The sequence below is a fragment of the Mastigoproctus giganteus genome, chromosome 4 (assembly GCF_048544385.1).
Source record: "Mastigoproctus giganteus isolate SK-2022 chromosome 4, ASM4854438v1, whole genome shotgun sequence".
Lineage (NCBI taxonomy): Eukaryota > Metazoa > Arthropoda > Arachnida > Uropygi > Thelyphonidae > Mastigoproctus > Mastigoproctus giganteus.
In genome coordinates, this window is record NC_143578.1 from 243,354,020 (window position 1) to 243,368,732 (window position 14,713).

At 36.8% G+C, this 14,713-nt stretch overlaps 1 protein-coding gene across 1 annotated transcript in view; it reads left to right on the top strand.

Moving 5' to 3' along the window:
• Positions 1-14,713, top strand: part of LOC150087578 (serine/threonine-protein kinase dyf-5-like) — a 118,268-nt gene that overhangs the window by 20,211 nt on the left and 83,344 nt on the right. Inside the window, exon 2 of the mRNA XM_090372142.1 lies at positions 11,814-12,045. Coding sequence (XP_090228268.1) covers positions 11,933-12,045 — 113 coding nt within the window. The 5' untranslated portion in view covers positions 11,814-11,932. The remainder of the gene's footprint in view (positions 1-11,813; positions 12,046-14,713) is intronic.

The window sequence follows — 14,713 nt, forward strand, 5'->3', positions numbered from 1 at the left end:
TGTGGGTTGCAGAGTTTGGAAACTAGACACCTTAGAGGAGATTTGATTGAGGTGTTTAAGGCTCCGAGAAGCATCAGTAAAATTAATGAAAACGAAATTTTCAAGATTATAAATGATGCTAGAACTAGAGGGCATGCTTGCACCTTCACGATGGTGGGACTGTTAGTAATCCTGGGTATAACCTCCATGCACAAGTACATGGTGGGTGACCACCCAGGTGTGAACCAACGTAAGCAGGGGTTGAGGTGTGGCACCCACACCACATGGAGGAACGCCGCCCCTCTATGTTACCAGGCAGTACTAGGTGGTAGATGACTCTCATCAACCAGTGAAATACCACCACTCTGCTTATTGGAGGCTTGAAGTGGCGGAACCCATGTTTAGTCTCTAGAGCTAAGTTCCGGTCAATCCTTCCCTATCTCTTCCATCATGCATTATGATTGATGACTTTTGAGGTTATGATGAACGTCGTGGCGAGAGCCTTACATTTCGAGGGTACAGCTTTAAAACGGTGTTCGCAGGCCGGCCGCTAGTTAGTACACCGGACCCAACATATTGGTAACTCTCTAGGAGGCTTCCGGATCAGCTAGTGTATAATCTTGCTACCTCTACTCTGCCAGATAGTGACTGGAGGGAGTCCGAGTAGTGTGTATGCGGGGAGCATTGTCTAGGCCACGTTATGTCAAGGATCTGGGTATATTCTTACCACGTGTACGCCATATCCAAAAATTTCATTACTTCATACAGCATGTCCCACCCACTTTTTCTTACTATTGAAGACACCATGAATTGTCAAACTAATAGAGCAAGCTTATCAGCAAAAAGATCTAAACCTCCCAAGCACTTCCTAATTCATTTCACAATTATACGTGGTCTCAATTCTACTCTCAACGATGTCCATTTCCACTTGCAGTCTGCCAAACCCCATGTACTTTTTCTAACAGAATCTCAGTTATCGGTTGATTCAAGTACTGCTCATCTCAGATGACCAAATTATTCGCTGTATGATTTATTTCGCCTCAAAGGTGGTACTTGTGCATATGTCCGTTCTGATATTCCCTGTCAGAGACTTGGCAATTTGGAATCTCCTCTCTTTGATCTTCTCTGGCTTAAAATCTCTCTACCTCATTGTGTCAAATTCATCTGTTGTGTCTACCTTTCTCCCAACTCCACTAATCACTTGGAGCTCTTTGACTTCCTCTCTTTGCAACTTGACTTTCTCCAGTCCAACTTTCCTAACAGTGAGGTAATTTTCCTTGGTGATTTTAATGTTCACAACTCCAGCTGGCTTCCGTTTTCTAGTCACACCGACCCAGCAGGTCGAGATGCCAAGGCTTTTGCAATTACTAATGATCTATCACAGATTTTTCATTTACCTACATGAATACGGGACAATCCTAATCATACAGCCAATATGCTTGATCTTTTTCTTACAAACAACCCTTCTAAGTACACGGTCGAAGTGCGAGGTCCTTTAGGCACTTCAGATCACAACTTAGTGATTGTCTCTTCTCCAATGGAACCTTTATCTCATAGCTATTCCCAACCTCGTGTTGTTTGGCATTACAAGAATGCAAAATGGGATGACATGCGAGACTTCTTTTCTTCTTTTCCTTGGCCGGATTACTGTTTCAAAACTTCTGATGTCAACGTTTGCTCAGATCATGTCAGTGAAATTATTCTTGCAGGAATGGAATTCTTTATCGCACACTCCACTTTAAAATCTCGTCCTTTATCTAAACCTTGGTTTTCCAATAAATGTGCTAAGGCTGTTCAAGAGAAGAATGTTGCATATCATAATTGGCTTGTATCTAATTCTTCTGTTTCATTTTCTGCCTACACCAAAGCTCGCAACAATTGTAAAGCAGTTATTAATCAGTCCAAACTAGAGTTTGAACAGGCTAAGAGTAGAAAACTTGCTTCTTGCCCTAATGGTAGCAGAGCATTCTGGTCTCTTGCCAAAGCTATTGGCCGCAACTTTTGCCCATCTCTGCTCCCACCTCTGTCCAAATCAGATGGTTCTGTTGTCACTTCAGTAGAGGGTAAAGCTGACCTGCTAGCATCCCATTTTTCTTCCAGCTCATGTATTAATGATCTTGGTAAAACACCTCCCACCATTCCCAACACGCTCCATTCAATGCCTCCTGTGGTCTTCCGTCAAAAGGATATCAGAAGGATTTTGATGAATCTTGATGCTAAGAAAGCTCCAGGTCCTGATGGTATTTCTCCGCTTGTTCTCAAAACCTGTGCTCCTGAACCTACTCCTATTCTTTGCCACCTTTTTTCACTTTCTTATTCCAAAGGTGTTTTTCCTTCTGCTTGGAAATTTGCTCATATCCAGCCAGTTCCTGAAAAGGGTGACAGATCCCTCCCATCCAATTATCGTCCCATTGCAATTACCTCTACTCTTTCTAAAGTAATGGAGAAATCAATTAACTGCCAACTCTTAACTTACCTTGAAACCTTCCGTCTGATCAACGATCGCCAGTATGGATTCCGTCAGTATCGATCCACTGGTGATATTCTGGCTTATGTTACCCATTTATAGACTAATTCAATGGAAAGGTTCGGTGAAACACAAGTAGTTGCTCTTGACATCTCAAAGGCTTTTGATCGTGTTTGGCATAAAGGTCTTCTAAACAAGCTTCCATCTTATGGTTTGCCAACTGTTTTTAATAATTGGTTATCCAATTTTCTTTCTGATCGCTCACTGACGGTGATGGTAGATGGCTCTCTGTCTTCTAACTTCTCCACTAATGCCGGTGTCCCCCAAGGTTCAGTTCTTTCCCACACTCTTTTCCTCTTGTATATTAATGACCTTCTTCCCAGTACCAACAAGAGGGACTTCTTCCATTGACTGGAAATCCTATCCATAGTTTTGCTGATGATAGCACATTGCATTCCAGTTTCCATTTTGAGAAACCTTGTCCTGCTCAATCAGCTTCAATTTTTCGAAAATTTGCTACCAATTCCTTAAATGCCAATCTTCAGGTAATTCTCAGGGCAAAGACAACTTAGTTGATTTCAATCCTTCTAAAACTCAGTCTTGTCTTATATCTCGCAAGAAGGATTCTTCTGCTCCTGTACTCATCTTTAGTGACACAATTTTAGACAAAATGATATATCTCTTTTGGGGATTACCCTGAGTTCTAATCTCTCTTGGCACAAGCACATTACAAATATTGCTTCTTCTAAATCTAAAAAACTTGGTTTTCTCTTTCGCTCTCGGCGTTACTTTTCTTCCAGACAGCTGCTCACTCAGTGTAAATCGCAAATCCGCCCTGCCATGGAATATTGTTCCCACATCTGGGGTGGTGCCCCCAAAACCTCTCTCAGGCTTCTTGATTCCATTCAGAAGCAAGCAGTTAGGTTAATTAATGATTCATCTCTAACAGAGTCTCTCCACTCGCTTTCTCATAGACGTACTGTTTCTGCTGCATGCCTCTTCTACAGATACTTCCTAAGCACTGTTCTTCTGAACTGGCTTCTATAATTCCCGCTCTCTCTTTCAAAACAGTCCGAACACGTGCCGCCACCAGCTAACATCCTTTTACTGTCCAACTTCAAACTTACAGAACCAACTTTTCATCTTCCTCATTTATTCATTCAACTGCCGTTTTCTGGAACAACCTTCCTTCATACGTATTTCCTGAAAATTACAATCTACAGAAGTTCAAGTCCAATATCAACAAATATCTTCTTTCGTCTTCTCAACCTCCAACCAAAGCACAGTAATAAGTACTATAGGTTCTAATATCTCTCGTGATTGGGGTTCACATAAAAAAAAAAAAATAATAAATAAATAAATTCAAGTTATGGGGGGAAATGTTTAGATTGGACTGCAGGAAATTTTATTTTAGCCAGCGAGTTATAAATTACTGGAATAAGTTGCCTACATGGGTGGTAGCGGCTGATAGTTTGAGGAAATTCAAAGGTCATCTGGATAGTACCTTCGGGTCAGGGAAGAATATAGGATGATAGGTTTAATTTCCTTTTATTTTATTAATTATTATTATTTATTTATTTTATTATTATTTTTTTTATTTATTATTATTTTTTTATCATTGTTTTATTTTATTCGGGTTTTTTTTTTTTTTTTGGCTGGTGCAGCATAAGCCATAGGCTTTCTTGCACCATGTGGCCATTACTAATATTGATACTAATACTGCTTGGGTTGTGGCAGACTGGTTTGAGGAAACGAGCATTGAAAAGTAAGACTGGCCAGCTCAGAACCCTGACCTCAACTCTATAGAGAAACTCTGGGATGAATAGGATTTTCAGGTGAGAAGAGGCTGCCAGAAAACAGAGCTAAACTGATCACCACTCTGATGGCTGAATGACTGAAAATATCAGAGGACATTTACAAAAACTGGTGGAGTGTTCTCTGGACACTAGGAGCTGTCATAAAGGCTAAAAGTTTCAACACATGTTAGTTTTTGTAAATAAAAGTTATTATTATTATTTATTATTATTATTAGCCATATGGTACAAGGAAGCCTGAGGCTTATGCTGCACCAGCCAAAAAAAAAAAAAAAAAAATTCCCGAGTTATCCCCTGTGTGTGTGTGTGTGTGTGTGTGTGTGTGTGTGTGTGTGTGTGTGTGTGTGTGTGTGAGAGAGAGAGAGAGAGAGAGAGAGAGAGAGAGAGAGAAGTAGAAAGGCATCACCAAGAAAGAAAAGAATGATGATATCCAGCTCAGGACCCTGGGTTTGCCAAGCCCATACTCACCAGATGTGAGCCTCCCCGGGGTTAAATTTGTAGATATGCAGGCATCTAGAGTTCGAGAGTAGCCTTGTGCAGGCGAAATTTTTTAATGCTCCTGGAATAGAGAAGTTTTTTCTGTTTTATTAGCTTAAATTGGCGTATTAACTTATTTTCTAGAGTAGCTTTATATTCCTAGTTACGATACTTAGTTTAAAGTTTAACTTAGATAGAGATTTTGTATGTATTACTTAGTATCGGTAAGGGTATCAAATCCATGTGTTACAAGTTGCAGATCCGCTGAGCGAGAAGTTTTTTAGCCGCTTTATTGAACAATTGTTATATAAAATTATTTTCTATAAGTAGCTTATAGACCTAGTCAGGATCCTCAGTTTATTCTGAATTGAGACAGCGAGATCTGGAAGCTAATTAATACTGAAGTGTCCGTAGATTTACCGTTCGTAACTTGCGCCATTGTTATACAATACAAATTTATATCCCAAACTAGATAGTGTAAGCTTAGTATAGTATAGTATATAATATAATATTGTCAATCAATCAGTAAAATCTATTAATCTTGTAAAAATTCCTTGTAAATTAAATTGTACTTTTTAACTAAATACATATAACGACTTAGATTACAAACGTAACATAATGAATTAATACATAACTTGATACAGAAGTTATATAAACGGAACTCATAGATAATACTCGATACTGAAAAATATATATAGCATTATAACTGTGTTGAGATACAAGTTTATGGTTATAATTTTGTACTGAAATTGAAATTTTATTGAAATTAAATTGAAATCATGACTCAGACCAGAGCAGCAAAGCAAAAAGCTCAGGCTAATGGGAGTGCTGTGGCTCAGGGGGAGAACTGAGAGGAGAGCAGTTGCCCTCTGAATCACAGCACTTTAAAATGCATTGCTTGCTTGAAGTTTGTGGAGCAATCGGGTACTGGACATGATATTGCCATGGGGGATGTCTTTGTGTGTGTGTGTGTGTGTGTGTGTGTGTGTGTGTGTGTGTGTGTGTGTGTGTGTGTGTGTGTGTGTGTGTGTGTGTGTGTGTGTGTGTGTGTGTGCGCAATGTAAGGAGTGTAAGGAAATCTGGTGACAACTCAGCGTTGTTATGGGCCTATACGAGAGCTTGAAGGACAAGGTGGATGCCCTCGAAGGATCTAAATTGAGGGGCTCATCAAGCTCTCAGCTGCCCACATCAATGCCAGAGCTTGCACTTGGTCATCACGCAATACAGCGGCAATCCCCAAGGCAGAATGCACTGGTCCCACAGGAACTAGTAGTTGTTGGTGACTCTATTGTCAGGGAAATGGGAAACATGCTTTGTAAAAAGGATAGGTAGAACAGGACCAGGGTATGTCTGCCAGGGGCAAAGGTTGATGACGTTGTAGAGCGGATATCATCTTTTAAGGGCACAAAAGGTGATATAGTTGTACACATTTGCACAAATGATATTAAGAAAAGGAGACTGGCAGAATTACTTAACAAGTACAGGTCACTGGTGAAAAAAAGCCACGAATTAGGGTTGAATTTGAAAGTGTCTGCAATTTTGCCCAGACACGATAGGAGGGAGTATATGATGAGAGCGTTGTCGATCAATTCGGCCATGGAAAGATCGTGCAAGGCTCAAGGGGTAGAATTTTTTTCAGCCTGGTCTGTACTTGTTAACAGGAGAGACTGCTTCTACAGGGATGGGATACATTTAAATAGAAAGGGTGCAAGAATATTTGCTGATGCTATCGAGGCAGTGTTAGGTGGGTCAGAAAACTGTTAGCTTGATGGGGAATACAAGGACTAATAGATTAACAGTAGCCACTGGCAGAAGTGAAAGTGATTCTTGCACTGCTTCTATTGGAATGAGCAGCAGCCTGGAAAACAAGATGCAGGATATTTCAGAGACTGCTAGGAGTTATTGCGGTACAAGTAAATACATGGGTTGTGTTAGGGTAGCTAAGAAAAGGAACAGGTGCATGTATACTTGCGTGCACACCAATGCTAGGAGTTTGGTAAATAAATTTTATGAATTTGAGGTATTGCTCAAAACATCAAAGGCAGATATTGTTTGGATATCAGAGATATGGTGTCACACAGATATAAGGAATGCAGAACTGGAATTTGGGGAGTACAATGTGTACAGAAAGGATAGACAGGATAGGAAGGGAGGAGGGGTTATGCTATCAGTTAAGAAACACATAAAATCCAAGGAAGTGAAGCCAGTCGACATCGCTGAACAGTGCAGTGTCGAGTCAGTTTGGTGTGACATAAGCATTGGCAGATCAAAATTGAGAGTAGGAGTGTGCTATAGGCCTAATGACTCTGATGAGTATAATAAGAAACTGTACAGGGAAATAGAGTGGGCCAGTAAATTAGAGTCTTATAATAGGGAATTTAAATTTCCCAGATATTGACCGGAACTTGTGGGTTGGACACTGACACACTAGTAAATCTTTTGTGAATTTATTGGATGATTGTTTACTACATCAGCATGTTTGGGAGACAACTAGAGGCAGTAATACTCTTGATCTGATTATCAGTAGTGATTCTTCATGCATTAAGAATCTGCAGATAAATGAACCACTAGGTGACAGTGATCAGAGTGTGCTGAAGTGGGATTTACTCAAAGAGGTAACTGCCATCAGAGGTAAAAGGAAGGGTTTTTGCTTTCGTAAAGGCGACTACGATGGTCTGATACACTATTTAAATTCTATACAGTGGGACCAACTGATGATGTTACCAGCAGCAAATTCAAAATGGGAAGCATTCAAAGAACTTATCTTGGAAGCTACTAGGCTTTACAAAACAACTAAGAAATATTGTTCAAGGTTTAGGCCAAAATGGATGTCAGATGAACTAATGAGACATATGGCTGAGAAGAAAAATGCATGGGATACATATAAATTAATGGGTGACATGGAAGCCTATGATAGATATAAGCTGGTCTGTAACCAATTCACAAAGGAGGTTAGGCAAGCAAAGGCAGATTATTAGAAATCCTTGGCAAAGGATGCAAAGAAAAACAGAAAAGTGTTCTTTACTTATGAAAACTCTAGAAGAAAAGGGATGAATCAGAATCCACTGGATAGTTATGGTTCAACAGTTGAGGATCCTGCTCAGGTGGCTAACAGACTAAACGAGTATTTTGCATCTGCATTCACACATGAGGATTTATTCAGGAAGGGGAATGCCAGAGGTGAAGTAAATTCTGGCAGTGAGCTAGATGATTTTGTAATAACTGAGAGGAAAGTGGAGGAGAAATTGTTGAGGATAAACATAAAAAAGGCACCCTGAGTGGATGGGATCTAGCCAGTTATATTAAAGGAGGCAGCAAAGGAAGTAAGCAAACCGTTAGCCATAGTTATGAGAGCTTCTTTGGACTAAGTGGAGGTACCCGTAGACTTGAGATGTGCAAATGTGACCCCAATTCACTAAGGAGGATCGAAGGCTGACACAAGTAATTATAGACCTGTGAGTTTAACTTCTGTTCCAGGAAAATTAATGGAGGCACTGGTTAAAAAGCACTGCAGAATCATCTAGACAAGACTTCAGTTATAGCTCGGACACAGCATGGTTTTGTTAAGGGAAAGTCTTGCCTGACCAATTTGATTGGATACTATGATGCAGTCACAAAAGAACTGGATGCAGGAAATAACTTTGATATTATATATTTGGATTTTACAAAGGCTTTTGATATTGTTGCACATGGAAGACTTCTGCACAAATTGGAGCAGTGTGGCATTGGAGGCAAATTGTTGCTATGGATAAAGGTATGGTTGAGGGGAAGAAGACAGAGAGTGGTAATCAATGGACACTGCTCATCATGCACTTATGTTATTAATGGAGTCCTTCAGGGTTCAGTGTTGGGTGCATTATTGTTTTCTGTATTTATAAATGATATTGATGATGGTATATCCATCATCATTATCATTTCCAAGTTTGCAGACGATACAAAAGTTGGCAGGTTTGTTAAGGACACTACTGATGTTATGCTGCTGCAACAGGATCTGGAAAGGTTGAGCCGATGGGCTGAGAGGTGGCAAATGAAGTTTAACATTGACAAATGTAAAGTACTACATTTGGGAAACAGCAACCCTAGTGCAACGTATCAACTCTGTGGTACTACACCGACAGTGGTAGAGAATGAAAAGGACCTGGGGGTAATTGTGCAGGCAGATGTGAAGTTCTGTGAGCAGTGCAGACTGGCTGCAAGAGTAGCTCATGGTGTCTTGTCACTGATATACAGGAATTTTTCTAGTAGGGATAAGGAGGTGATTATTCCCATGTATAAGGCAATTGTCAGGCCACACCTTAAGTACTGTATACAGGTCTGGAGGCCTCATTTCAAGAAGGATGTAGAGCTGCTGGAACGAGTACAGAGAAGGGCAATAAGATTAGTGAATGGAACAAAGGGTTGCTGTTACGAAGAAAGGCATAAATTTTGCAAATTACAGCGTCTGGAGACTATTCACCTGCGAGGTGATCTGATAGAGGTTTGAGTGGTTTGAGTATGCTCAATGCCAATGGGATTCTTCCTCTTGCTCAGAATAATCACCTGAGAGGGCATAAATTCAGATTGAGGAAAGACAGATGTAGGACAGATGTGCGGAAATTTGCCGTTAGCCAGTGGGTAGTTGGTTGGTGGAACAGATTTCCATTCCTTGTTGTGGAAGTTGATAGCCTAAATGAATTTAAGGCTTAGCTGGACAGGTATTTCGAACAAATGGAGGGGTGAAATGGAAGTTGTATTTTTTTTTTTTTTTTCGGCTGATGCTGCATAATCTTGCTTTCTTGGTTTAATCTTAGGGCAGCACACACACACACACACACACACACACACACACACACACACACACACACACACACACACACACACACACACACACACACACACACACACACGCATGCACGCACGCACGCAATTCCATTATACAAAACTTGGACTATTGAAATTATTTTGTTATATTGAAAATAATAATAAAAGAAAAAAGCAGAATAATTTTTTAATGTAATATTCATGTAATTATATAGATAGAATTTTACAGAATACAAATTATATACTGTTAATTCATTTGAATTTGATATGAAAAAAAAATAATAAATAAAAAATAAAGAAAATAAATATGGAATGCAGTTCTTTTCTTTCTTTATTGAAATAAAATCCCGAAAAGGTATACCTAAGTGTCATATCAATATTAGTTTTTCCTTAGAAAATTGATGATTTTCAATTGTGCAAGATTATCTGTTGTATTTTGTAGTAAAAAAAATGATTGATGCTTTTAACTACCTAAACATTAAATTGAGAACATAAAATGTGGTGGATTGAAATTGTCATATTTTTTCCTTGTGTTCTACTTCTTTCAATTCAGAAATTTTAAACCATTTAAGTGAATTCACATCCTCACTGTCATCTTCACTTTCTAATTACTTAGATTGTGCATTTGAAGAACTCTTCTTCACATTTTTGACAAAGTTTGCATCTCTTAACTCTAAGTAATGATCTGCCATCAGGTAATCATCAAAATTTGTTGTCTGCAACAACTGTTGTATTAACTGCCAAGTACCACAATTTTATGTCTACTTCAGTGATCTGCTGATAAAATACCCAGAAAATTTACTAATTTTCAGTGTATTCTGCATTGTAAAATAATGGCTGTCTGGTGGTAAAATAGCCATCCATTGCTGAATAATTTAAAGAGAACTAACTTTTTGTGTGCTATAAAAGGACTCGAACACCATTTGGGAAAGTGCATGGCAGTTCAGAAGGAGACCTGGTTGAACACTGAAATAAAATATTTTTTCACAGTTATTCTGTGAACTTTTTGAACTACCTTTATTTAGCTGCTGTTTGTTTTTAATATCAGATTAAGAAAGACAACACATATTGTGTGCACTTTTCAAAAAATTCTTAAAACTTAAGGCTTGCACATTAAAGAGAGTAATTGAAATTAAGTCAATGAACTAAGTCTGTAACATAAACAGATTTTTTAAATTGGTAAAAGATCTTTAAAAATTTGGTGATTGGTTTTGTATAAAGTAGAAATGAAGATCTAAAATGAAGGTGGAATCCATTCACTTCACTTCACTTCTCTAAAGTATGCACTTTTTAGATATAGGCTATTATTTATCCTTCGATTGACTGTTGCATCTTTTGCACCACAAAAAGCCAACAAAAAATAAATAAAATAAATAACATAACCTTTGGTATTCAAAGATAGATAAAGATCTTGGTACTGGGGGTTTTTTTTTTTTTGCTATTTTATATCAATCATCTTGTTAATTTTTGAAAAAGAAAATACCTTTGGCAAGCAAAAAAAACAAACAGTTTATCTGTATTTTTTATTTCTCCTCTTCAACGTCGAAAGAAGTCTTGGAAGAAATGTATACTTTGAAATGGATATCAGAAAAAAAAATGAAAAGGAGTTCCAAATTCAGTTGTTTATTATTTGTTAAAACAGTTACTGAATAAGATATTTTCAAGCATCTAATGACTACTTTGTTGTTATGCTTATATATAAACATGGCCAGTGACTAATTGTGTTATATTTGTATATAATGAGTCAGATGTCATTCCTTCTGATGACTTCCATTAATTAAACTTTAGTCTTTATATGCACCTAGAATTTATGTTATTTCTTAACCACACATAGACTTAAGAGTTATAAATTATTCAGTATTTTCAAAATAATTTGACATTGTTTCTTCAGAAGGCGGATATAAACTTCCCTGAAAAATTTAATTATCCTGATGATTATCTGTTTAGACACAAATTAAGACACCTATATTAACCAAATTTCTGTTTCAGAAAATTGATTAATCTTCATAATTAATACAAGCTGAAATGTATAACTTTTTATATTGCTTTGGCATCTCCTTTATTTCACTTAATTTGCATCAGTGTTAATATGTGAGGTTGTGTTTGTACTGAAGTGTTCTATATGGTACTTTGGTTATGCTGTGTTTCACATTTGCAGTTTGCATTAATAATGTATATGTATTTCACTATTTTATTGGCATGCATAATTTTATTGAATGTTTAATGTACAGCACGTCAGCTTATTGTTTTTTGCCCACTCCTTGCACTCACATTAGGTCGTGATTGGTGTTAGCACAATCAACCCTTTCCATGTGTTTACTCAAGCAGTTGATCATCTATGCACCTCAGCACTACCTCTTTTTGATGCCTTAGCATATCTTCCACTCCACTAGTCATGGGCATCATTATGAAAAGATACAAGTTTCTGCATCAGATTGGTGACGGAACATATGGTAGTGTGATTCTTGCCCACTGCATGGACTCTGGGGAGAAAGTAGCTGTTAAAAGGTAATAGAATTATTATATAGTCATTAAAATATTTAAAAAAGACATTAAAAACAGAATTCTGTTTGTTTAGAATCTGGTAGCAACCATGTGAATTATATGGGGATGGGTATGAAAACTGAATTTTTCTAGTGATTGTGGAATTCATATTGTATACAAGTTATACTTGCTATTTTAAAATGTTTTAAGAATATTATTTTCATATAGTGTTCAGATAGGATAAATGATCCTAGCACATTATTTCATTTTAACTATAATTCTTCTTTACACTTATATATGTGTTCAGAAATACAATAAATGCAGAAGTATAAATCATAACTGGTAAATGGTAAATTTCAAAAGAAAGGGGATTCTGATCTTTAGACTGAGATTTGAGTTAAAGGTTAGACTCCACTTTCGTTTTTAAATTTTTATGTAAATTTAAATTATGATAAAATTTTGTAGCTTTTTAAGTTTAATATGTTAAAAGCCAAAGATTTATATAGTATGTGTCTTTGGCATTTAATATATGGAACATAAAGAGAAACTCAAATCTGAAATAACTGAAATATTGGAGTCTCATCTCCCCCTTTCATTTTGAAATTTGCCATTTGCTAGTAAAGATTTATACTTTACTGTATCCTGATTTACTGTATCATTTCCTGTTTGTACAACATGATGATGAGATGGTCTCATTTTCCATCCTTTTTAAGTATAATTCATTATTTGGTATCTGTTGTTATTAACCTGTCAGGGGTATTTGTTTAAAACATACATGGTCTGCCAAAAGTTTATTTTTATTTAAATTTAAATGAAAATTGTAATTTTGTAATTGCAAATTGTTTATTACCAATTAAAAGGAGTCTATCTTGGAGGGTTTTTTTTTTTTTTTTGATATAAGATTTTTTAAATGGTTTCCATGAGCAACCTCACAATGCCATTCTAGAAGAATTGCAGTTCACATGACAGAAGTAAAAGTGCCCTAATTAATATAACATTTATTTTCGTGCAGATCTTTCCCTTTAATTCCTATATGTTCTTAATTCCATAGTTTTCCTTTCCTTTTGCAGTCTACAGGAAGATGCATGATACTGATAAGTATTGATGTCAAAGCATGTTCATAGGATTTGGGGAATTTTTTCAAACCAGTGATCCTGATTTACTGTATCATTTCCTGTTTGTACAACATGATGATGAGATGGTCTCATTTTCCACCTTTTTAAGTATAATTCATTATTTGGTATCTGTTGTTATTAACCTGTCAGGGGTATTTGTTTAAAACATACATGGTATAAATAAATACCATGTATAAAAACATACATCGAACACTGATATCAAAAGAGCTGTTTCTTAGAATCACTTCTTTAAAACAAATCATTGTTTCTCTGGCCTTATATTATCACCATGTTGGGACCAAAGGCCTTCATTAATTCTCCATATAACTGGAATTATAAACAAACAATCTTGTTGGTACTGTTTCAAGGAAGATGGTCCTTTTATAAAGCTTATTCTGCACTACACCATAGAACATTCAGGATATGGTGGTTGTTCATATATAACTTTGGGATTTATGAGCTTTATTCAGTACCAAATGAGAAATTAACTGATCGTTGCACTCAAAAATGATTGAATTCTAATTATTTTTATACACGTGTGGTCATTGCCTTGTGATTGAGTAAAATTCTCTGCACAATCTGAAATATATCTCACTGATGTTTCAGTAGAATGAAATTTATTTGAACATTGTTAATAATTTCCTTTGGATTGTGCAAAAAAAAAGGTTAAGGTAAACAAATTCTGCAGTTCTGTTATGGCCTGGATAGCTAACCTGGGGATCTATGCTTGAGCCAGCATATAAATTTTGTCAGCTATCTCCGTATAGCTTTGTAATTTGGAACAACTTAAGAATAATTTGTACCCAAAATTCTTTCTGTGCCTCTATATTAACCCTCCATGGCAGCCTAGTTAGCACAATGCATTGCTCTCTGCCACTTGTTTGGGGAGGTCTGGATTCATAACTTTCAGCAGTTGGAGAAATTTCTAAAGTCCATTTCATTCAAGCTTGTAATGGACCGATCTCAGGAATTGGTTGGGGGTGGGTTTCACTGTGAGTTATTCCAGGTTTTTGGCCCTACAATAAGTAAATTGTCGCATGAACACATGCTTCTAATACATTTACGGTTATGAGCATAAACATGGGGGGGGGGTGTCAATACCAATATATATGTGTTCCATAATAGAACATCCATTTTTTGAAATGAAGTTTGGTGATGAGTGCTTGCCATTGATGTATCCACCTACCAATAATGAGAATTCCTTTTATAAAATTAGTCTGAAAACAAAGAAAAATTTTTTAATGAAATTTTGCATAGGTTTTGCCTTTTGCTTTTTTTTTTGGGAAAAATTTGCAAATAAAATCCTGTCATGACTTTTGGTGCATCCTGTATGTATAAATTAAGTTGTATGATATAGCTAATTTATATGTAGTGATGGAATTACAGAACAACAAAGACTTGAGAAACGATTAAGAATACTGTACAATTAATAAAAGGAGTTGCTTTTTCAGTAATTGATATAAAAGTGCTTTTGTGTATATACACTTTGATCTGTTAGTGTCGAATTATTCTAGAATTTATTTCTATTTACCTCTTGTCTTCATTTTAGCGTTGAGTGAGTGTGGATATACTCACTA